The sequence below is a fragment of the Taudactylus pleione genome, unplaced genomic scaffold (genome assembly GCF_031769625.1).
Source record: "Taudactylus pleione unplaced genomic scaffold, aTauple2 ptg000214l, whole genome shotgun sequence".
NCBI lineage: Eukaryota > Metazoa > Chordata > Amphibia > Anura > Myobatrachidae > Taudactylus > Taudactylus pleione.
Genome location: NW_028284616.1, coordinates 2556242 through 2579698, shown reverse-complemented (window position 1 = coordinate 2579698; position 23457 = coordinate 2556242). Strand labels below are relative to the sequence as shown.

Genomic DNA, 23457 nt, shown 5'->3' with positions numbered 1-23457 from the left:
CGTGGTCTGGGTCCCCCCGCATACCTCTCCTCCGCTGTGGTCAGGTCTGTGTATGCAGCGCTGTGTCCTACCAGGCCCTGTGTCTGTGTAGTTGAGTGATCAGCGCTGTTAGTGCAGGAATTGTTATTTTTCTGCATTGTATGTGACTGTGCTAGCGCTGCTGCCTGTAATCTTTTCTTCTCTAAGCTGTCAGCTTTATTACTGTCCCTGTTCTTTCTGCTAAAGCCCTTGCGGTGCGGTGCTGCAGGGTGGTCTCTCGCCTATTTAATACTTAATTGGTGAGAGAGGTCACATACGTGGTGCCATCATGTCTGAAAGTGATTTTCCCCTCCGGCTACAGTGTACCACGTGCAAAGTACCGTTAGCGGAGGGGGAGGGTAGCGCGGAGGGCCTTTGCCGGCAGTGTTTGTCCATGGCGCGGCCTATTACGGTTACAGCACCGGTACAGGAGCCGCCCTGGGCTTGTTTCGCTCAGGCGTTAACAGCTTTAGTGGGCCAGTTAGCTCCGCAGCCCGCGTTTACTCCGATGGGTTTGTCCCAGCAGTCTGTGGTGTCGTCACCCATGCAGGGGTTCCCACGACAATTGGTGGTACCCCACAGTCTCCCTATTTCCCCGCTCCCGGGTTCTCAGGAGCCAGCGTGGGTTAACTCCCTGACGAGTTCTGTACAGCACTTGTCGGATGTGTTGCAAGGGGAGTCTGTGATGCGGTCTCATAAAAGGCCGGTGGCGTCTCTGTCCGCTCCTTATGAGGATGACGAAGGGACGTCTGATGATGGGGAGATTCTAGATCCTTACGATCAGGAACCTCTCCATACTAAGGACGCTGATGCTAAGTCCAAAGTATATATTCCTGGACTTATTCGGGCGGTCCGCACAGCCTTGGTGATTGAGGACGAAGTTCCCCCAGCGGCTAAATCTAAGTATGCCTTTTTCAAAGATGTGAAGGGCGATGCCACAGTCTTTCCTCTTTCGGGTCAGTTGGTGGACCATTTAGAGGAGGCGTGGAAACAACCTGGCAAAAGATACCAGCCGCAGAGACGCCTGGCGGTGGCTTATCCGTTCGCGGATAATTATTTTGCGAAGTGGGAATCCCCTCCACAGGTGGATTCTCACGTGACCCGTCTTGTCCGTAGTGCCACATTGCCGATGCCATCCATGTCCTCCCTTAAGGATGCTACGGACCGCAAGGTAGAAATCTGCCTGAAGTCCGCTTATTCCCTTGCAGGGGGGGCAGCACGGCCGGCTATGGCCATTTGCTGGGTTGCCAGAGCGATGGAGCGCTGGGCGGATTCATTAGAGGCTTCTTTTGAATCCGACTGTCCGGCCGATCAGGCAGAGTTGATTGGCAATCTCCGTGATTCGGCCACCTACATCAACGAGGCGGCTCTAGACATTAGTACTCTGGTGTCTAGAATTTCTTCAGCAGCGGTAGCTGCTCGTCGCACCTTGTGGCTGCGATCCTGGAAGGCGGACGCAGATTCCAAGAAAGGTCTGGAAGCGTTGCCGTTTACCGGAGAAGTTCTCTTCGGTCCGGATCTGGATAAGATTGTGGCCACGCTGGCGGCAGCCAAATCTGCCTGTCTCCCGTCGGCCGCTGCTCCTTCTGGTTCGGGACCATCGTCCTTTCGGTCATCTAGGGCCCAGGGCAGGCCCAAACCACAGTCGTTTCCTCGACAGGCTGGCCCTAAGAAATCGGTCAAGCCCCGGAAGCAGGCATGGAGTACCAGACGTCCGGCCCCCAAGCCAGATGACAAGCCTGCGGCCTGACGGTCCGGGCCTCCCTTTGGGGGATCCCAGGGTGGGAGGCCGCCTGCTACAGTTCGCCCAGTGTTGGTCGACCACTACGACAGACACTTGGGTTCTGGAGGTGGTTTCCCACGGATACGCCCTCTCCTTCCGGCACAGACCCCCGGCTCGCTTCTTCACCACGGGTCTCCCATCAGACCGGAACAAGGCTACGGAGCTGCGGAAGGTATTGCACACTATGCTCCAGGCTGGAGTTATAGTGGCGGTTCCATTCTCCCAGAGGGGCCAGGGTTTCTATTCAAATCTATTTTTGGTACAGAAACCCAATGGGTCATATTGTCCGATTCTCAACCTCAAAGCACTCAACAAGTCTTTGCGGGTCCCGAAGTTTCGGATGGAGACCCTACGGTCCATCATTCTGGCGCTGGAACCTGGGGACTACTTGGTGTCATTGGACATACAGGACGCTTACCTGCATGTCCCTATTCTTTGGCGCCATCAACAGTTCCTCAGGTTTGCAATCAGCAGCGACCACTTCCAGTTTCGGGCGTTGCCTTTTGGCCTGGCAACAGCACCACGTGTTTTCACCAAGGTGATGGCGGTCATGGCGGCTTCTCTGCGGCTGCAGGGAGTCCGCATGTTGCCGTATTTGGACGACCTGTTATTGGTGGCAGGATCTCCAGAGCTCCTGTTACGCCACTTGGACCTGACCATTGCACTGCTGCAACGGCACGGCTGGCTAATCAACTGGCAGAAGTCCACTCTAATCCCGTCTCGGAGGATTCTGCATCTTGGAGCCTTATTGGACTCGGGACAGCAAAGGATCTTCGTGACGGAGGACAAGATCTCTGCTTTACAGTCAAGGGTGCGCAGTTGTCTGCACAGCCGCCGGGTGTCCTTACACTCGGCGATGAGGTTACTGGGCTCCATGGTGTCGGTGTTCGACATGGTGGAATACGCCCAGTTTCACTCCAGACCTCTGCAGCACCTGATCCTGTCCAAGTGGAACGGGCTGACTCAGTCTCTGAAGTCCCAGACGATTGTGCTCACCCAGGAGGTTCGCCTGTCCCTTACGTGGTGGTTACAGACGACCCACCTCAACAAGGGACGTCCGTTCTGGGTTCCAAATTGGGTCCTGTTGACAACGGAAGCCAGTCTTCGGGGCTGGGGAGCAGTTTCGGGTCCACACTTGTTCCAGGGCAGGTGGACGCCGACAGAAGCGGAGCTTCCAATAAATATCTTGGAACTCCGTGCGGTCTTCAATGCTCTCCAGCAGGCACAGCGGTTTCTCCAGGGTCGCCCGGTGCAGGTCCAGTCGGACAACGCTACCACCGTGGCCTACATAAACAGGCAAGGAGGAACTCGCAGTCGGGCGGCTCTCGTAGAGGTCTCTCGGATCCTGGTTTGGGCGGAGCGCAATCTTCCGGCCATATCAGCGGTCTTCATCCCGGGAGTGCTCAATTGGGAGGCGGACTTTCTAAGTCGCCAGGACGTTCATCCGGGGGAATGGTCCCTGCACCCGGACGTTTTTCAACTACTGGTGGACAGGTGGGGTCTTCCAGAAATCGACCTCATGGCGTCCCGGCACAACAACAAGTTGCCGGTGTACGGGTCTCGCACAAGAGACGAAGGGGCGTCTCTGGTGGATGCTCTGTCCGTCCGGTGGACGTTCCGGTTCGCATACCTGTTCCCTCCGGTCTCCCTTCTTCCACGGGTAATCCGGAAATTCAAACAGGAAGGAGGGACGCTCCTGTTGATAGCTCCCGCGTGGCCCAGACGGCACTGGTTCTCAGACCTTCAGGGTCTGTCCGTGGACATTCCTCTGCGGTTGCCGCTACGACCGGACCTTCTGTCTCAGGGTCCTTGCCTTCACCCGGACCTGACTCGGCTGTCTTTGATGGCGTGGCTGTTGAGACGGCCATGCTGAGGTCCCGGGGGTTTTCCAGCTCTGTGGTGCGTACCATGTTGCGAGCTCGGAAACCGTCTTCCGCGAGGATATACCATCGCGTGTGGCATACGTTCTTCCAGTGGTGTCGACCGAGAGGTTATGCACCGCGGGAGTTTCGTCTGTCTCGGATTCTTGCCTTCCTGCAAGCGGGACTAGATCATGGGCTTCGCCTTGCTTCTTTGAAGGTACAGGTTTCGGCCCTATCTGTCTGGTTTCACCGTAGGATTGCTACAATCCCGGATGTGCGCACCTTTATGCAGGGTGTTCTCCGCATTCAGCCGCCCTTTGTTCCACCTGTGGCGCCTTGGGATTTGGCTGTGGTCCTGAGGGCTCTCCAAGGACCGCCGTTTGAACCACTGGGCTCAGTGGATCTTAAATGGCTAACAGCTAAGACTGTTTTCCTTCTGGCCATTGCTTCGGCCAGACGTGTTTCTGAGTTAGGGGCTCTTTCTTGTAGACCCCCTTTCTTGGTTTTTTTATGGGAACAGGGCAGTGCTCCGCACTCGGCCCGAGTTTCTTCCCAAAGTTGTTTCCCAGTTTCATATTAACGAGGAAATAGTTGTTCCGGCCTTTAACTCACCGGGTCTTTCCGTGGGTGAGGCCTCTTTGGATGTTGTGCGGGCCTTAAGGACTTATGTTGACCGCACTTCTTCGTTTAGGAAGTCGGACGCTTTGTTTGTCCTCTTTGGCTTCCGTAAAAAGGGTTGGCCTGCTTCAAAGCAAACTTTGGCAGCCTGGATCCGTATGGCTATTTCTGAAGCTTATCTTCATGAAGGCCTACCGGTCCCTCCTTCTCTGAAGGCTCATTCCACTAGGTCTGTGGGTCCTTCGTGGGCAGCTCGACGTGGTGCCTCGGCAGTTCAGATCTGCAAGGCTGCTACGTGGTCTTCTGTCCATACCTTCGTGAGGTATTACAGGTTTGACACCTTCGCCTCTCAGGATGCTTCCTTCGGGCGGCGGATTCTCCTTTCTGCACAGGAGCGTCCCCACCCTTAAAGGATACTGCTTTGGGACATCCCCAAGGTATCCTGTGGATACCCTATGGACCCTGAAGTAGAAAATATGAGATATGGTAAGAACTTACCCTTGTTATCTCTATTTCTACGAAGTCCATAGGGTTCCACAGGACTCCCGCCCTGTCGCACCTGTGCTGCAGATGGGCTTTGCTCTGGTCACCGGTTTTCCGTCTCCCTCTGGTGAGAATGTGATTCTTGTATGTGTCCAGATCTTTGTTCTCTCTCTTCCTTCTCCTCCTCCGGCCTATGGCTTGGTAACTAACTGAGGTGCCTTGGCCCGGGGGCGGGGTATAGGAGGGGGACCTAGTGCATCCTGGGAGGCTGAAAGCTTAACTCTTTGGTGCCCTGCGACTGACGTCACACCTATACCCAAGGTATCCTGTGGAACCCTATGGACTTCGTAGAAATAGAGATAACAAGGGTAAGTTCTTACCATATCTCATATTATTCTTTGATTAAAAAAACTGAACCATGACTCTCAAAATATGTATACCTTTTTTATTATCAAATTAAGATTAATCTGATCATTATTGGACATGTCTGGAAATTACGGGCAGAAGATGCCTGCTATCTGACTTTAGGTGTGTGTATGTTGATCTTCTAACCGCAGTAATGGCACCCTGTTTATCTGCCAAATGTTCTGATCTTGTTTATTGTAACATCTGCTGACAAATTATACCCTGAACCTTTTACTTTGGCCCGAGATGCAGGATTAGCTACTGTGTGGCAAGCAAATGGTATTGTGACTCTCTCTCCGGCAGTAATCCACTTTTCCAAAACAGCAAAAAACAGAATTCTACTGCTAATATCTGCCTTTAAAAATATGTATTTTTCTTTATAAATGTTTTCCTACTAATTTCAATGAAACACCAAAAGTATAAGAGTAATATGGTATCCCAACAAGGTGTACTATTTTGAAAACTAGATAAAATACTGCATCAAATGAGGCTGGGGGAGATCAGAGAATTCAAAGCCTATCTCTGGACTTCTTGACATTTTCTGTAGTGCAGTGTGCTATTATCTAGTGATCACCTATCAATAAGAACTAAAGGGGCACATATTTTGAAAGAGGGGATTACCCTCTTTCAACTGATGGGACCCTTGAGTTATTCTATGGTTATTTCACTGGTCAAAAAAGACTAACTTTACTGGGGCCACATTATTTAAAAGCCAGGGACTCCCTTTTCCAACCAAGTCTAACCCTGACTCTGTCTGGCTCTTAACAGTTGCCTGCAGTGTGGTGTTTTAGAGAGGAGGGGGGCTTAGTGATATTTGTAAAAACTGTGGGGGACTTTTAGGAATGTATCCCCCCTCCATTGGTCCATAGTGCTCATACTTAGCACTAAAGGATTCGGTATAATCTCACACTCAGGGCCTCATTCAGAGGCGGTCGGAGGATGCAAGCGGTCGCTCAGGAACTGGGCGGCCGCTTGCATCCTTACCGCCCGCCTCTGTTGCGGTCGTTAAGATGTGGGTTAACACCCACAGCTCTAACGACCACTCGGGTGATGGTCGCGATGGTCAGAGACCATCGCGACCATCGGGGCTTACGACGAGACCCTTGGGTAGGGTCTCACTTGTCGTAAGCCCCGGAGAGCTTCTGGCTCTGTCAGAGCCGGAAGCTCTCCACTGACATCACTAGTGATGTCAGTGGGGCCTCCCCCAAACGGCAGGCGTTCCCATGGGAACACCTCCGTTTGGGCTGCCACCCCCCCGGCCCGCCTTCCGAACAGGGTGAGCTGTCAATCAACATCGACAGCTCGCCCCCTTTGGAAAGAGACCCGATACGACCGGCGCTGCGCACTGGCAAAACATCGAGGTGGCCGTGCGGTCGTAGACCGTACGGCCGCCTCTGAATAAGGTCCTCAGTGTATTTGTGTTACATTTTTCATAAAATATATAGGGGGGAATTCAGTTAGACGCGATAATGCAAAAACTTAACGTCCATTAAGTTTTTGCACACTTCGTGGGTTTTGGTACAATTGTTTTGCGTCTTTTGCCTATGCATGCTCCCGTGTATTTTTCATATTACAAAAGATGCGCAGCGGCATTCGCCTGCAAACTGTCAGTGGCGTAACCTGCGAAAAGTACAGCAGAATTTGGGGAAATCTGTCTGTACCCAATAAAAAGGCTAACTGACATAGGACATCAATATAGAAGCATATTAGTGGCCCTCATAAAAGTATTTGGGTTTCTTAAATTGTGTCAAATGACTGTTGAATGCATTTTTTGTAACAGTGTAAAAATGCGGTGCCGTTGCCGGGGTTTTAACGCCGTTGCAACGACGACTCGCACCCTTCGTAGGCAATTGGATTAACCCCTTAGATAGAGTACACATAATATTTGTCTAAAGCATGACGGCCCAGAATAAGATGAAGGCAAACATTAAAGTAGTGTAAGAGGAATTTTTTTTAAATAAGAATAAACCTAAAAGACGGAACACACAGTAAAACAGAAATATATTAACCTAAAGCAATTGACAATCAATTATGATCATCCTCTCAATTATGATCATCCTCAGTCCCTCCTCCCACCCCAGCAAGAACACAAGTGGCAACATCATCCACCAAAAGTCACATCAAGACAACTTGTGGTAGAGATACCAATTTGTGGTTTCAGAGATTTCTAACATTTTGGACTGTAGTGACAGATTTTTTTTTTTTATAATGTTTCACAACACTTTTCAATGAGGAGTAAAGTAGTTAACGAAGAGATGACAACCCGACTGTTGTGACCCAAATTGCAGTTCATAAAGTTCACTCATAAAATAGTGAGGGGTCTTTGACGGAGGTTAAACTAAGCATTGACAAATTCCTGTCCAAGAAATGTCTAATTTTAGGACATTCTCATAGATTATAGAAAAAGGTGGCATGATCTGGGCATTTACATTTTGGGCAATGTCCTGACTCAGCCGCCACCATATGTCTCCTCTGACTCTGAGATATAAATGGCCTACGTACAGATGTGTCCACATACATCAAACCTCCGTGCACTACAAGTCACGTTACACATAATGCCTGAGCGCCATGCGACTCAGTAGCACCTAGCGTCTTGTCGTGTAACTTTTTCCATTCAAATTAGGGATGTGCAGGCTCGGATAGGTTCGAGTTTGCACGCCGAGTTCGGATTTTTCCCTCCAAAAAAACGGAACTCAGAAAGAGGCAAAACATCATCTTGCATGGACAGACATCATCATTCCTGGACAAAAGCAAAACGTCATCTTGCATGGACAAACATCATCATTCCTGGACTTTTGTCCAGGAATGATGATGTTTGTCCATGCAAAGATGACGTTTTGCCTCTTTCTGAGTTAGGTTTTTTTGGAGGGACAAATCCGAACTCTGCATGCAAACTCGAACCTATCAGAGCCTGCACATCCCTAATTCAAATGCATCTTATTTGCAAAGCAATGCGAATAGGACACACAAGCAGCTTATGCTGTTTAAAATGTTATGCTGTATGCCTATATTTTGTGTGTAACTATGGTTATATCTGCATGCGAAATGCTACGTTACAGTGTTAAAGGCTGTGACACTGTAACTAACATAGCATTTTGCATGCTGATACAGACTCAATTGCATGAGAAGACGCTGGGCGCTACCAAGTCGTGCAATGGCATGGCGTGACTAGACGGCTGTTTAATGTGCTGGGAGGCTGCCAAAGAGTAAGGGAAGAACATCTCTAACTGAAGTCCAAAATGTACTGAAAAAAAATGAATGTGAAAAGGACAGGTCATCAGAAACTACCAAATCTCCTTTCTGTCTAGTATGTACAGTTTAGCTATGCAAAAGAAATTGCAAAACTTGCTTAACACAGTGGGACATGTCTGACTGAGCCAAATAGGAAGCATTTATATAGGCTATGACAATTTCAGTAAAATAACACTTTTAAGAAGGGCAAGCCCAACAGGGATAAGGGGAGAGAACGCCAACTGTCCAGCAATTTGCTCATAAGTCCAATCACAGGAGTAAATCTATTTCTATAAAATCTATTAAGATTCCATGGAATTTGAATGTCTAAATATTTAAAATGGGAATCAGTTTGGTGGAATTGGCCCACAGCAGAGATAGGGAGCAGAGAAACCGATCTCTGACTTGTGCAAAGTCACACGATACCAAACAAAGGAACCAAACTCAGATACCAGGTCAATAATAACAGGGATCAGGGCCGGCTCCAGGTCAATTAGCACTCTGTGCGAGAAATAGATGGAGCGCCCCCAAGCGCGCATGCTTGCCCGCCCACACACACTCGATCCATATATAAATATGTACATAGATTTATATTTCTTTGTTATCTGAAAACAAATATTTACTATTTTTTAACTAAAGAAATAACAGGAGAGATATAAAAAAAATACAAAAGGAGTCAATTTGAGCAAAATGTTACCATGCCATTTATTATAAAATTAACACACATTGGTCCTCACAGGTTACTCAAACAACACAACTTTATTTTATTATTTATTTATTAACAGTTTCTTTATATAGCTCAGCATGTTCCGTTGCGCTTTACAAATGGAAACAATAGAACAAAACTAGGTAGTAACAGACAGACAAGAGGTAAGAGGGCCCTGCTCCTTTGCCCCCACATGATAAACAAAGCACCACATATTAACCCCGACAGGACCTAAAACACACATTGGCCCGCACAGGGTAAAAACACACATTGTCCTCAAAAGGACAAATAAAAAACACACACATTGATTAAATGTATACCCCACAGGCAAAATAAATAAAACACACACTGATGCAATGAATGCTACCACATTAAAAAAAAAAAAAGAAATCATAACACACATCAATGCAATGAATGCTCCCACACAAAAAAAAATAAATAAAAAAACACATTGTCCTCTAATTGTATATATTCCTTGCGGTTCGTGGAGCATATTTTAATCTGAATGTTTTCTCTATAACGGTCAAATCTATATTTCCCCTTACACAGCATTACATTAAATCACATTCTACATCAGTGGACTTTTGCACATTACACATTCATTTGAAACCCCTTCCTAATTTCTTTTATCCCAACCTTTTATTTTTTCTTACAGCTCAAGGGGTAACGCCAACCTTTAATATATACATCACACCAGAATAGACTTCATAATAATTGTTGATAGATAGCAAGTGTATTTTTGAGTACAGTCCCCATCACTGACTCTGAAGTCACAGTGCTCCTCAGCCAGCCCTCCTTCAGCCACTGTTCAGTCCCCAGTCCAGAGTCAGCGCCCACTCACTGCAGTCACATTGCTCCTCAGCCAGCACCCTCACAATCCCCAGACTCAGACTCCAGCTAGCCAGTCACTGCGAAAAGTGCTTCTCAGCCAGCACTCCCACAGCCCTCCCCAGTCTCAGCCCCTACTCACTGCAAACAGTGTTCCTCTCAGCCAGCACACTCACAGCCCCCGCCAGTCTCAGCCCCTGCTCACTGCAAACACAGTGCTCCACCAGGACCTTCCTCAGACTCACTCAGCCCCTGCAACCACAGTGCCCCCTCCCCCACTCTACAATACTCCGTTTCACACTTACCAATAAACTAAAATTCAGTCCCACTCCAGCCTCCAGGTGGGAGTTCATGCAGATTCACCTGTCAGCAGCACTTACTTGCTTATTGCAGCTGCAGTTCCCATCTCCCGCAGACCAAGTCCTCATGCTGCGCCGTGGTTCACTTCTCCTCCTCTGGATCTAGACTTTTCTTTTAGGGGGGCAGTTTACAAATTTACAAATTAATCTAGACTCTTCCCCTCTACTAATTAATTCTCCCAGTTTAAGTCATACCCCCTCTCAATTTCAGTCTCAACTCTTTTGGACCCTGCACCCCCAATTCACCACTTTTTTTCTTAAATTGTAGTCCAAATAGAGAGATCCCCAGTGGACTACGCTTAGCCTGTTCTAGCGCAACCGATGACATGGAATGAACAAAGCAGAGATCAGTCCCAATCTTGTTACAGGCCTCAGCCCTACAGCACAAGGTGGTCAGAAACCTTTGCACTTACGAGCCTTAAGCTGGCTGTCATGGTGGCACGGGGAACTGGAGTGGCATTCTTATTGCGCATGCGCAGCCATAGGATTGTGCATGCGGCAGTTAATAGACTGCCTACACATAGCCTGAGCGGCCGCTCAGGTGGAACATGCCTAGAGCCGGCCCTGACAGGGATTAAGGTTTCAGGATCAGACACACACACACAATAACACATCATCAGCAAATTGAGAGATTTTAGAAGTGACAGAGCTTTTTAATGCCATGAAAGTTTTATGTGCGATACGTAAGGTGTAGAGGTGACAACGGGCACCCCTGATGAGCCCCCCTCGGGATTTGAAAAGGTTCAGACAAAAATCCATTGCTGGACACTTGGGTTAGTGGGCAAAAATGCAAACTCTGTAAAATTTCTATAAACCTGCTTGAGAACCCAAATCGAGAAAGCGTCTCTTAGAGGTCTTTTCTGCATCCATTGAGAGCACCGCCAGAGAGTGTTCCCCATCCCCCCAACCCCCAATCGAAACCGTCACATAACTGAGAGAACCCTTCTAATAGTAACAACTGAATGTCATGCTGCAGTAAAGCCTGTCTGATCCGGGGGAAAGAACACCAGGTAAAATAAGTTTTATCAAACAGTATATTGGTAAGTATCTTATAATCAACATTTAAAAGGGAAATCTGTCTATACAGGAACCAGGGAACGTTGGATCACGATCCGGCTTGGGTAATACCTTAAATGCCAAATAAAAATAGGGAGAGAGCGCCTTGTCAGTAAGGATGTGTGTCACAAATCCTGTCTGATAAAATCTTCTATAGTAGATTTCCCCAGAAAGGTAGTCAGGTCCTGGGGCCTTGTTTCAATTGTTTGATAACCTTAACAATTTCTTCCCTATCAATCGGGGCAGTCAGCATATCCAACTTAGCTTGGGAATTTTGTTGTAGAGAAACCTTAGACCAAAACAAGCTTTTCGGAAGCATCTACAGGGCCTTGATAATAAAAGTATTCATAGAACGATTTCAGTAATCCCACAATGTCTGTGCCTTTATGAACCTTGGATCCCTCAGACCTACTCAAAAACTTTATATAAGAAGAGGCATGATCCCTCTGAACTAAATTAGATAAAAGGTGCACAGATATATTCCCCAATTTAAGGAACTGAAAGTCCTGATCAAACGTGTGGCGGCATCCCAGCTGATGAAATGATCGTCAAAGTGGGCCTTGGATTGCAAATGCGCTTCTCTAGATGGGGATGGGGAGAACATAAACTGCCAAATAGGTATGGGCTTGTAAATATAGAGAAGAACAGTTTATATTATATATATTAACAAATGTATAACTAACAAACAAATAACTATTTAATTCAAGAGGTTGAACAAAAATATTGTTTGAAATGTTTAGGAATTGCAACCAATTTTATACACAGGGCATGATTAAGAGATGTATGCAATGCAGATGCTTACGCAGTTTGAGCGATTATTGGTAATCTGAGCATGTGTCAAATTTCATTACTGATGTCTCACGCAGTGAGGATTTATTCACAAAGTGATTGACAGGCAGGGACTGAAGTGGTGACTGAAACGCAGGCATGTTGCAGCTGTTTTCAGGACATGTCTGCATGTGAATGCGATCTTGTACGCACTAAAAATGGCTTTGGCGTCTCAGTTCCCGCGCCCATTCTGCGCAACTATAGGGTTTCCCAGAACTCTGATAATTGACTGATCTGCAAACGAGCTGCGTCTTTGTACGCGGTCGCTTTGATTTGCAAAGCCACCGGTGGACGCCTCAATACAAATCCTGGTGGCTGCGACATTTGCATTTTTGTGCACAGTCGCTGTGTAGAAATTTGCAGTTTTGACGGAATTGGCATACATCACTTAATCAGGTCCAGAGTCCCCTATTTTCAGGGGCTCAAACATAGTTGGACAAATTAACATGATCATATTAAAATGTTCATTTTTAACACTTTGTCGAGAATCCTTTGCAGGCAATGACTGCCTGAAGTCTGGAACCAATGGACATCACCAAATGCTGCATTTCCTCCTTTGTTATGCTTTGCCAGTTTGCCAGGCCTCTACTGCAGCTGTCTCCAGTTGTTGTGTGTGTTTGTTTGTTGGTCTTTCTGTCTTTAGTTTTGTCTTCAGCAAGTGAAATGCATTTGATCGAGTTGAGATTGGGTGATTGACTTGGCCATTGCAGAATATTCCACTTTTTATGCCTTTGAAAACTCCTGGGTTGCTTTTGCAATATGCTTTGGGTCATTGTCCATCTGTACTGTGAAGCGCTGTCCAAACAACTTTTCTGACTCTGAGCAGACAGAGTATATCCCTAATAAATGTCATTCACCCGGCTGCTTTTGACTTCTGTCACATCATCAATAAACACTAGTGACCCAGTGCCATTGGAAGCCATGCATGCCCGTGCCATCACACTGCCTCCCCAATGTTTTACAGATGATGTGGTAAGCTTCAAAACATGAGCCATTCCAAACCTTCTCCATATTTTTTTTTTTTCTTCCCATCGTTCTGGTACAGGTTGATCTAAGTTTATCTGCCAAAGAATGTCCCCCATTTTTTTTAGATGTATAATGGCAAAGTCTAATTTGGCCTGCTCTGTTCTCTATGAATGGTTGCACTTGTGGTGAATCCTCTGTATCTGATATCATAAAGTATTCCCATTATGGTAGACTTGGATAATAATATACCTACCTCCTGGAGTGTTCTTCACTTGGATAGATGTTGTGAAGAGGTTTTAATGTGGAAAGGATCCTGCGATCTTCCACCCCTGTTGTCTTTTGGGGACGTCCAGGCCTTTGTGTTGCTGAGCCCACCAAGTGTGTTTGATGCAGACAGCTAGTAAATTCAAGGAAAACACCAGCAAGACACAACTGAATCTGGGTATAGTAGTGTGAATTTTTGTTTCTTTATTAAATTGGATACAAATGGTGGAGAGCACAGGTGACCTCAGCTGAGTAATATTCAAAAATATGGATTTTATGACCTTCCCAGGCTTATGGAGGTAGTTCAAACAGTGGAATACAGTCACTCGCTGTCTGGCATCTGCCTTGTTCCTGGATAGGACCCACTCAATTAACTTATTTCACCACCAGATCACTGCACTCAATGCTGACACCCAAAGTCTAAAGGCTCATACACACTAGACGATGTGCTGTATGAATGATATTGGTGAAAAATTTCCCTTGAACTTTCTGTAGTGAAGTATTTTTAGAAGTGAAGATGTTGCCCATAGCAACCAATCAGATTCTAGCTATTATCTTCTAGAAGGTGCTAGTTAAATGTTAAGTAGAGTATGATTACTAATCATCTGTAATAAAATAGTCGCAAGCTACAGAGCACTACTTAATAAATATAAATGTAAATATGGCATTGTGACCCTATCGTCATTACCCTTGCACATGCAACCCTCCTCCAGTGATCAGTGTAATTTACCGAATATAAAATTCCTCCACCCCCCATATTTTTAATTGGTGCATTACACCCCCTTCCTCCCGCCCCCAGGGCAAATAGAGCTGTGTGGGAATTACACCCCTACCATCCTGAAGCACTAACTCCTCTACCACATACAGAGCGCAGAGGAGCGTGTGTCAAGGGGGGCAATGATCCATCCCATCTGCTGCAGCTGATCTCTGCACTTGAAGAGATCAGCCGAATAATGCTAGAGGGTAATACGCTCCAGAATGCTGTTTGCATGGCGAGACCAGGGAATCATAGGAGAGCCGATCTGGACATGTGCAGAATGGATCATCTTTTAAAAATGGGGGGACACAGCGGGGTGGTGTGGTTGCATATAATGTGACCAATCCAGCTAAGTGGTTACACAGTTTTCCCAGCTGGAGTCACCTCTTCTTTTTTTTTTTTTTCCATGAACAACCCCCCTCCCCATGATTTTGATAATCTTAATAAATCCTTTTCAGAACAAGAAAAAAACCCTTGTTTAGTTGGAGAAAGGTGGGGTTATGGGATCCAGGTGATGAGGAATAAAGGGGAGACTGGAAGGGGATAAAAAACAAATGAAAGAACGCTAAACAAATTGACACAACAAAGTTGAAATTTAGTAAATCTTCTCATAATATATTATAATAGCGCATTAGATACTGCTAGAAATCATCACTAAATTTGTACACTTTCTTGAAAAGGAAACTAATCCTAAGTACTTCCTAATATCTGTTAAATAAGGACTCTTGGTCTCGTCATTAGTGATAATTTTGCCTCAAAAAACTCTTCAATAGGATTACACTGGAAGAATTTTGTGCCAACTAAACACAGTTCGGTTGCTCCACTGAGATTTCTAGAATAATAAATACTGATATATGAAAATAAATGTTAACAAAACTCCTGTTCAGGACTACAAGACGGAGAGTTTAATTTTCCAAATGGCAGGACACAGCAAGCACAGCCCAAGTACTATGGATTGTCAAAACTATCTGTTAGGTTTTTTTCACCCCAACACTATTATTTACTGGATACGCTACCATAGAGTGACATTCTGGTAATAACTTACTGTGACTATCACAGCTGTGCAGCTGACACACAGCATAAAAGGCCAAGAAATAAGCAATCACTGGACGTACGTATAGGAACAAGCAAAGCATCCAGCTTTGGAACACTATTTTAGATAGAAGTTGATTAAAGTTATGGGTACTTATCAGTGATGAGTGACCACATCCTTTAGGAGTCTCCTGAAAACGTCAAATATGCAAATAAACGAAAAATAAAAATTGCAAATATGAGTACAAATGTTAAATGGTGACATTTAGAGCTGTGTATGTTATTACTTTTTATGTTGCAATCCTTGTTGCCTATTTGCATTTTTTTTTCTTTGTCTGTAATGCCATGTTTTACCACATGGGAAACCGTTATAGGCCCCTCTTCAATACATTTCACAATGGATGGAAAATACTTTTAAAAATAGTTAATCTTTCAGTGTATACACTTGATAGTGCATGTATAGTAGCAACTTAGGCCCTATATCTGTGGAGTTCATATGTTGTCCCCTTGTTTGCTTGGGTTTCAATCAGGTGCTCCAGTTTCCTCCCAATCCAATCCAAAAGCGTACAAGTAGATTAATTGGATAACATTGAATTAACATTAAAGTCTATGTAAGCACCACTGCGGCAGGGAGTGATATGAATGACCAAATATTCTCTGCGGAATGTGTGTATGTGCTATAATTGTTAATAAAGAAATAATAATAAGTTTGGAGGGTGTAGGAGAGTGTGATCGGGCATGGTAGGAAGTTCCTTTTGGTTTGTAGCTGCGTGGAGGAAAGTAGTGTAGGTGGGAATGAGAGGTGATTATCAGAGACAGCAGAGTAGAAAAGAGGTAATTAACAAAGATAAGAATATTCACAAGGTCTCAGATGTAGAGGTTCGGCAATTCTCAATGATACAAAAAAAAAACCCATACAAAATAGGAAAGAATTGACAATACTGTAATACAGTAATATGTTTGCATATATAGGCAAACACAAATCTAATTTCTGGCTGGTGGTAGAATAATTGGTTAAAGGAAAGTTTCCCCTTTGGTAATATGGTTACAGAAGGTAAGTCTTCAAAGCACAGTGTACACAAAATCCCTCTTGTACGGAAAGGATTCGTCAGCGTCTACTGGATTGTAAATCAAATCCCTCTGGAGTGGGAAGGTTCTGATGTCATCCAATCTCATCCCATATAACTAGGGATTAAACAATAGTGTGATACCGTAAATCAAGTATGTTCCAATGGAACAATAACATACAGTGCAGTTGGTATATAGGTCAGGGGGATGGAGCACCTTAAGTAATGGGTTCCCGACTATAGATAGACATTAATTAGTTAGACAATGTGTTGATAGACACCAGATGTTAGACAGGGTCAAAAGTCAGACACACTAAAGTTCGGCATGTAAAAAGGTCGACAGGTACAAAAGGTCGATCAGGTCAAAAGTTCGACATGAAAATGGTCAACACAAAAATGGTTGTCATTTTTTTTTTTTATGGTTATGTACTTACCCAGACGGTGAGGGTTAGGCACCAGGAGGGATGCTTAGGGTTAGGCACCAAGGGGAGGGTTAGGGTTACGGTAAGGATTAGGGCTAAAAAATAAACAAACAAAAATTGTCAACCATTTTTGTGACTGCTATTTTCATGTCGAACTTTTGTCCCTGTCCAACTAGTCACTGTCTAACATGTACTGTCTATCTAGATATTGTCTAACGAATTACTGTCTATCTCTTAGCATACACACGGGATGATTTTCCAGAATGATATGAATGATCACGATATCGTTCAACGATAAATCATTCATATCGTTCATTTTCATGCAGTGAATGATCGACCAACGATGCGCGTTCCCGCATGAACGATAACGATATCTATGGTCGACCGTACATGCAGGCCGACTTGGACGATTTTGTAAAGATTTGCCTGTAAAGAGATGACTTCACTGAAATATCTATCATATGGGGCGATTCAATTCACTGCGAATTGAATAGCGCCGGGAGCGAGCTCCCGGAGCTATTCAATTAAGTGCGCTGTGTGGTCGGAGAATGCCAGTTATCGCAGTCATCGCGCCTTAACAAGGGCACTGACCAAAGTGCCGCGCTATGCAGAAAAACAGCCACGCACCCGGAACTTTGGTCGGATGTCTCTTCGCATCTCCAGCGCGCCCACACAACGCCCAAATCCTTAGCGTGCCCAAACAACGCAGTGTATTGATTAGCTTCGGGAGTCCCTCCCATCGCTATTCAATAGCACATTGAATTGCATTCCCACCATAGATACCTGTCAGTGTGTACACCCAAAATCGTTTGCCCTGCACTACAGAAAGTTGGAGGGAAATCTATCGGCGATATCATTGATTGTGCAGGTTGTACCGTGTGTATGCAACATTATACCATTCCCTTAAGTAATATGCTGATGTAAAATAGCTTTCAAAGCATAGTAACTCAAATCACATAGTAACATAGTAACTCAAATCACTCAATCTTCTCCATAAATTAGTGTTGAAAAAAAAATATAGACCTATATATTGCTGGTGATTCATTAAGTGTTTGTACTCCCTAACTTACCCAGAATGCAACTTATCAATTTCAGTACGTCGGGTGAGCATAAACAAAGCGACTGCTAAATATTTTGTTGTCCACGTAAAATAATTTAACTGTGGCAACACCATATGATAGCTTGAAGAAGAGACTTTCAGTACTAAATAAGCCTGTCAACAATAACCAGTTGTTTGCCACCCCCACTGTGTGTTAAGGTTGGGGATGGAAAAGATGATGTGCAATATTCCCAGAAATGGCATTTGCTTATGGAGAAACCAGGTAGGGGGTCAAATAGTACTATCTCTAAACTTGCCCTCACAGGGGGGTTGTCTGCATTTTAGCCCTGGACAGATTTTTTGTTCCTTAAGGTGCCCATCCACTAGACGATTGAGTCGAGTGATTGAACGATAACGACCATTCAATCGTTTGCAAAAATGTCTAAAACGACCAGCGATGCGCATGCCCGCTGGTCGTTTAGACATCTATCATCGTGCAAACATGCTGGTCAACCTGAAGATATCGTCAGGTTGAGCATGTTTGCAGATTGATGAGCCTGCACTGAACGACTGCTCGTTCAGTGCAGGCTTATCACAGACTGACAAACGACAATGTCGTAATCGTGCATTCGTTTTCATGTCTGCTAGTGGATGGGCACCTTTACACTCCTCTGGACATTTTGTTTTTGTGTAAGATATGTTATTTTCCTTATTGTTAATCCTTTTTTTGGAAACTGGCACCCTTTCAAAGTAACCTGTTCTCCTTGAAGTTTTCTCATGCATTTTGCTTATCAAACTTCAAAACTTGTTTATTACCAGAGTATTGTTAAAATGTGAACTGTATATGGCATGACTGGATGAGCAAGGAGTAGTTACCCATCTTCAAGAGCTACTGAACACAAACATCTGAAATTCTGTACATTGATCTCCTCTGTGTGAGGACAACTACTGTAATGAAAGGAGGGAATTCCAATCTTGTCTTGCAAAAGAGCAGATACTGAAAATGTGAGCAACATCAGATTTGTGGAGGTGGCTGAGTGGACTTGGAAAAATGGCTAATCTATATGACCGGCACATACTGTATGTGTTTACATCTCAGTTTGCCATGGACAAATGGCCTGATTCAGAGTTGAACGCTATTCCGATATTCACGCAGTTGAGCGATTATCGGGTGTTTGCGCATGCATCACAGCCGCATTGCACACGCGCTGCGAATGAATTGCGATTGCGCTCGCTGTGAGGATTCACTATCAATTGATTGACAGGAAGAGACCGTTTTGTGGTTGGTTAAAGGGAGTTCTGGCCAAAACATGGGGGTGTCGGGACGGTCTCCTGGGCTTGTACTAGCCAGCGGCACAATTACCACGTCCAATCTGAGTGACCATAGACTCATTCGATGTTTGAGGGTCTGCTTCCGAAGCTGCGTTTGTGTATGCCGTTGCGGACAGCTACGAGGGTTCCGGTGGGCTTCTCAATACAAATTCCGCCGCTGATGCATTAGTATAGTATATTTTAGCAACTGATAAGCTGCAAAATACGCAAATGCGTTTGCATTAGCTTACAACTCAGGCCCAGAGTACACTATCTGCCAGCCACACCCTTTTATTGGCATTTGTTTTTACACTACAAAGACACAGAGATGCAGAGAAGTTGAGCCCATAGAAGTATGATCATCGTTGCGTTGCCGGATTTCTCAGTAGAGGTTATGTAGTGATCTAGCCAGCTTGCACTCTTTTTTTATTGTTTTTTTTTTTTTTTCTGCAAACTGCCTTCATTACAATGTTTTTGCAAGAGCATTAACTGGCCAGTGCTGTCGAGTGAGAAGTAATCAAAACCTTTTAAAACATTTTTTTCTCCTCAATTAGATTGGAAGGGATGGTATCAGTTTACTTTGCATTTTTCTCCCCAGTCATTATTCCCAAGGACTTCCTTACTTGTATCCCCAGCATGTAGTACTAGATATTTGTAAAGCATTTTGATAATACCCAGGCACACAGTCTGACCCAGAACATGTTCCATATTCTAAAGGTTAGGAACACATTTCTGTTTCATGAGTTGAGTGCTCACTGCCCAACAAGATGGAGTAGCACTGTGCGGCTTTATGATAAAGAAAGCCCCATCAACGACTACAGTATGTGACTGGATGTGTCCTAGGCTGCTGGATATGGACTACTGATATAAAAATCTGGTGATTGCCCCATGTCTTTATAGTTTATGCATTTTTGGCTATTTCTGGGAGACTGTGAAATTTTGTGAAGTCCACCCAGACTCCTGGGAGAGAAGAAGTCATTATGCCCCCTTCACTAGTCCCTTGGACTTGCTCTGTGGGATTTCCCAGAGTAGAGGTAGAAAAGCAAGTATGCACTTACGGCAATTATTTTTAATTTGTCAGTCACCACAGTACAATACTAAAATGATTGCTACGTGGATATCCATACATTGGATATATAGGTGTATCTTTGGAGGATCCAGTTTAGATTAAAAAAAAGATGTTTTTAATTAATGTATGCATTCTTTTTCCATATGATACATAGTAAATAAACTTTAACAAAGTTGGCACGTATATGACAATTGCAAAGTAAATAGTGCAGTTTAGATTTCAAGTAAGAACTTTGTTGTGCCATCTCGGTATAAAATCATTTGAAGAAGAGGTGCAAATGAGCAGCAGGATGTGCAGAAAAACTTTAGGACAAAATGTAATATGGGAAAGTAACAGAAGCTGCACATTAAACAAATGCAGAGGATTTCAGGTGACTGCATCTTCCTAGTGTGACACTGAGCAAGTAAGGAGTGCTACTCGGGTCATCAGATTGCTGTGATAAAGCAGAGGTGTAAAGGCCAGACCCTCTGTCATGGCTTAGTAACATGTCAGCAAGCATCCTTCCTAAATGTCCTAGAGAGTTGCTAGACTTATGGTGGCTCCCTTCACAATGAGGCAGCACAGGTGATGTAAGAGATAACATAAGTCCAGCACTATCCTGCTATGACAGGCTGTCTGGTGATCACTGCACCCACTATGCTTAGGCTAATGGACAGCTTCAGCAAGACCAGTCCGAGAACCAAGCGCATCCTGAGTGGTCAGTGACACGGAACTGGCATGCACCAGTGACACTGTCTGGATCAACAGTCATTTAGCATGTCTCATGCCTATGGATCTTTACTGCCCCAGTGTCAAAAGGTATAGAAGTAACAGATCTTGAGAAAGTCTTACCCGAAGGAGACAATGCTTTACATCGAGAGAGAACTTCTGCTCCACACCCATACTACTACTCATTAATGGAGACTGATATGTCACATGGCATGATTAAATCAGGCTCTATTAACAGTGGCACAGTAAATTGTCTTACTAAGCTATCAACAATCACTTTTTCCCCTTTTATTTCCTCATGTTGTGGTTACTGAAGTAACCGTTCCTAAACACTGCTACTTTCAGATCTGGCAACCACAGTTATTTTGAAAGTAGCATAAGTTTTCTCCAAGCTACGCCACATCCTGTTACCCTAAGAGTGGTCCTAACTTGCAATGACTTTGTTGTCTGCAGAAATACAGGGAAATAAAAGCTGCTGTAGCAATCCCATCAAGGTCCAATTAAGTCCAACTTGTCAGAACTGTCCATTTAAAGAGAATGGTGTGATTTAATTGTTGATCGAAAAGTGTTCCCTAAATAGCAGAAGTCGCTGCCAGTATCTTGCAAAACCATACTGTATACAAGCTAACACATCTGGGAGATCTTCATTTTTTTATTGGTTGTAAAATGATCTGTGTACTAAAGATTTGCAAACAGTTTTCTATGTGATTGATGTACTTCTGTCCAGTCTGCTCTTCAGACTAAACTAAAGATATAAATAGAATTTCAGGAGATATTTTTTTCTTTTGCTGTTTGCTGAGAGATTGTATATACAGTAACTTGCTGTTTTTTTGTTCAAAATGGAGCTTATTGCTGTGTAGGATATTATCATGTGACCACTAGATGGCACTGTTTGACAGTAACTGAGAAGCTAAAATGAAGTAAAGCCATGTTTGTTAAATTGTACACAGATGGTAGCCAAGAAAGGAGCAATTTTAATTAGAATAGTTTGTTAATTAGCCTTTTGCAGTTTAAAGGAAATGCACTGTGGCCTTGTTTTTAATATTTGAAAAGAGCAGGTTGTAGCAGTAACATTTTTGTTTTTAAATCTAAGGGCCAGTTTTCTTCAAAGGAAAAAAATAACCTGTTTTTTATTTTTATTTGCAGTTTGTAGGAGTTGCTTGGTGAAATATTTGGAAGAAAATAACACCTGCCCCACATGCAGAATTGTCATCCATCAAAGCCACCCTCTACAGTATATAGGGTAAGTGGCATGCCTTGACATTGTGTTGTCATCCAGAGTCAAATTGATCATATGTTTTAGTCTCCCAGTGTTGTAACATAATAATATGTGTGCAATTAATGTACACTTTATGTCTGACAACTAAAATAGTATACCAATTTATTATATGTTACAGGAAATTGTGCACTTTATGCATAATTACACTTTTAAAAGAAGAAGAATGTAATGGATCATATCCATTTTCAGAGCATGTAGCATCATTTCACTTGGTTAAACATTGACCTTTTTGAACCCACCTACCCAATGGGCAGATAATGAAACAACAACAAATTTGTAATTACTCTCATTTGTGAAGGTAGCACTGGCTCAGTTTGTAGAACAACTTATTTTGAATTAATGTTTAGGTTTTTGCATAGCTAGAATCAAGCTACTTTCCTCATCTCTAATCAAAGGTGGAAGCAAAGGCTTCAGCGTTTAATGCTAAAAATGAGAATGTACATAACAGGGCTGACTGATAGGGATACAGTGACGGCTGCATTTTCTCACCGCAGTTGCACCTACATCTTCTGTTAATGCTGTGGATGATTTTCAAAAACTGGGAGTGCTCTATGGCAAGTGCAGTTACTCTGTCTGAGTATGGCCTCCTGTGTGAGCAGGTCAGTGTGTTTGGGCACAGCCGCTTTCAGTGAAATACATGTGTCGGCTTAGACACACCCGTTACCTCCCAGGAACGCCGACTTTTACACCGGAGCTAAAAACCAGGTTATTGCAGGGTTAACCTGGGCAGCTCCCTGGTGTAAAAGGGGAAGAGGGTTGGATCACCGGGTCGAGTGACCCGGCAATCCACCCCAGGTAACTAGCAGGGTTTAACACGGGCGTAGCCCGTGAAACCCTGCTGTGAGAACAGCGCACTCCGGGTCACGATGACCTGGAGTGCGCTGCTTGCCAATTGGTCCGGCTTCATTGGCGCTTGGAGATGATATCATCTCCAAGCGTCCACTTTCACACTGGGAAAGCCGGGTCTATGCAGACCCGACTCCGGTGTGAGCGGTGCTGACTCCGGAATATCCCGAGTCGGCGTCGGCTAAATTCCGGGTCTGATCCGGATAGGAACTCTGGCCCTGATTCAGAGCCGGACGCTCTGACAGAGCGCTCGCTCTGAATCAGGGCCGTCCTTCTTAATTTTAGAGCGGCCAGGAAGATGGTCGCGATGGTCAAGACCATCGGACGTGCGACGAGACCCTTGTGGTAAGGTCTCGTTGCCGCAAATACCAGTGGACTTCTTGCTCTGTAAAAGCAAGAAGTTCACCCACTGACATCACTTGTGATGTCAGTGGGGCCGGCCCTAGACGGTAGGATGTTCCCATGGGAACGCGTCCATCTGGGCAGCCACGACCCCAGCCACCAAAGGGGGCGTGTTGTC

At 44.8% G+C, this 23457-nt stretch overlaps 1 protein-coding gene across 1 annotated transcript in view; it reads left to right on the top strand.

Annotated features, from left to right (window-relative positions):
- PCGF3 (polycomb group ring finger 3) overlaps positions 1-23457 on the top strand; it is a 105017-nt gene that overhangs the window by 40885 nt on the left and 40675 nt on the right. Inside the window, exon 3 of the mRNA XM_088478495.1 lies at positions 21959-22055. Within this exon, the coding sequence (XP_088334621.1) occupies positions 21959-22055 (97 nt within the window). The remainder of the gene's footprint in view (positions 1-21958; positions 22056-23457) is intronic.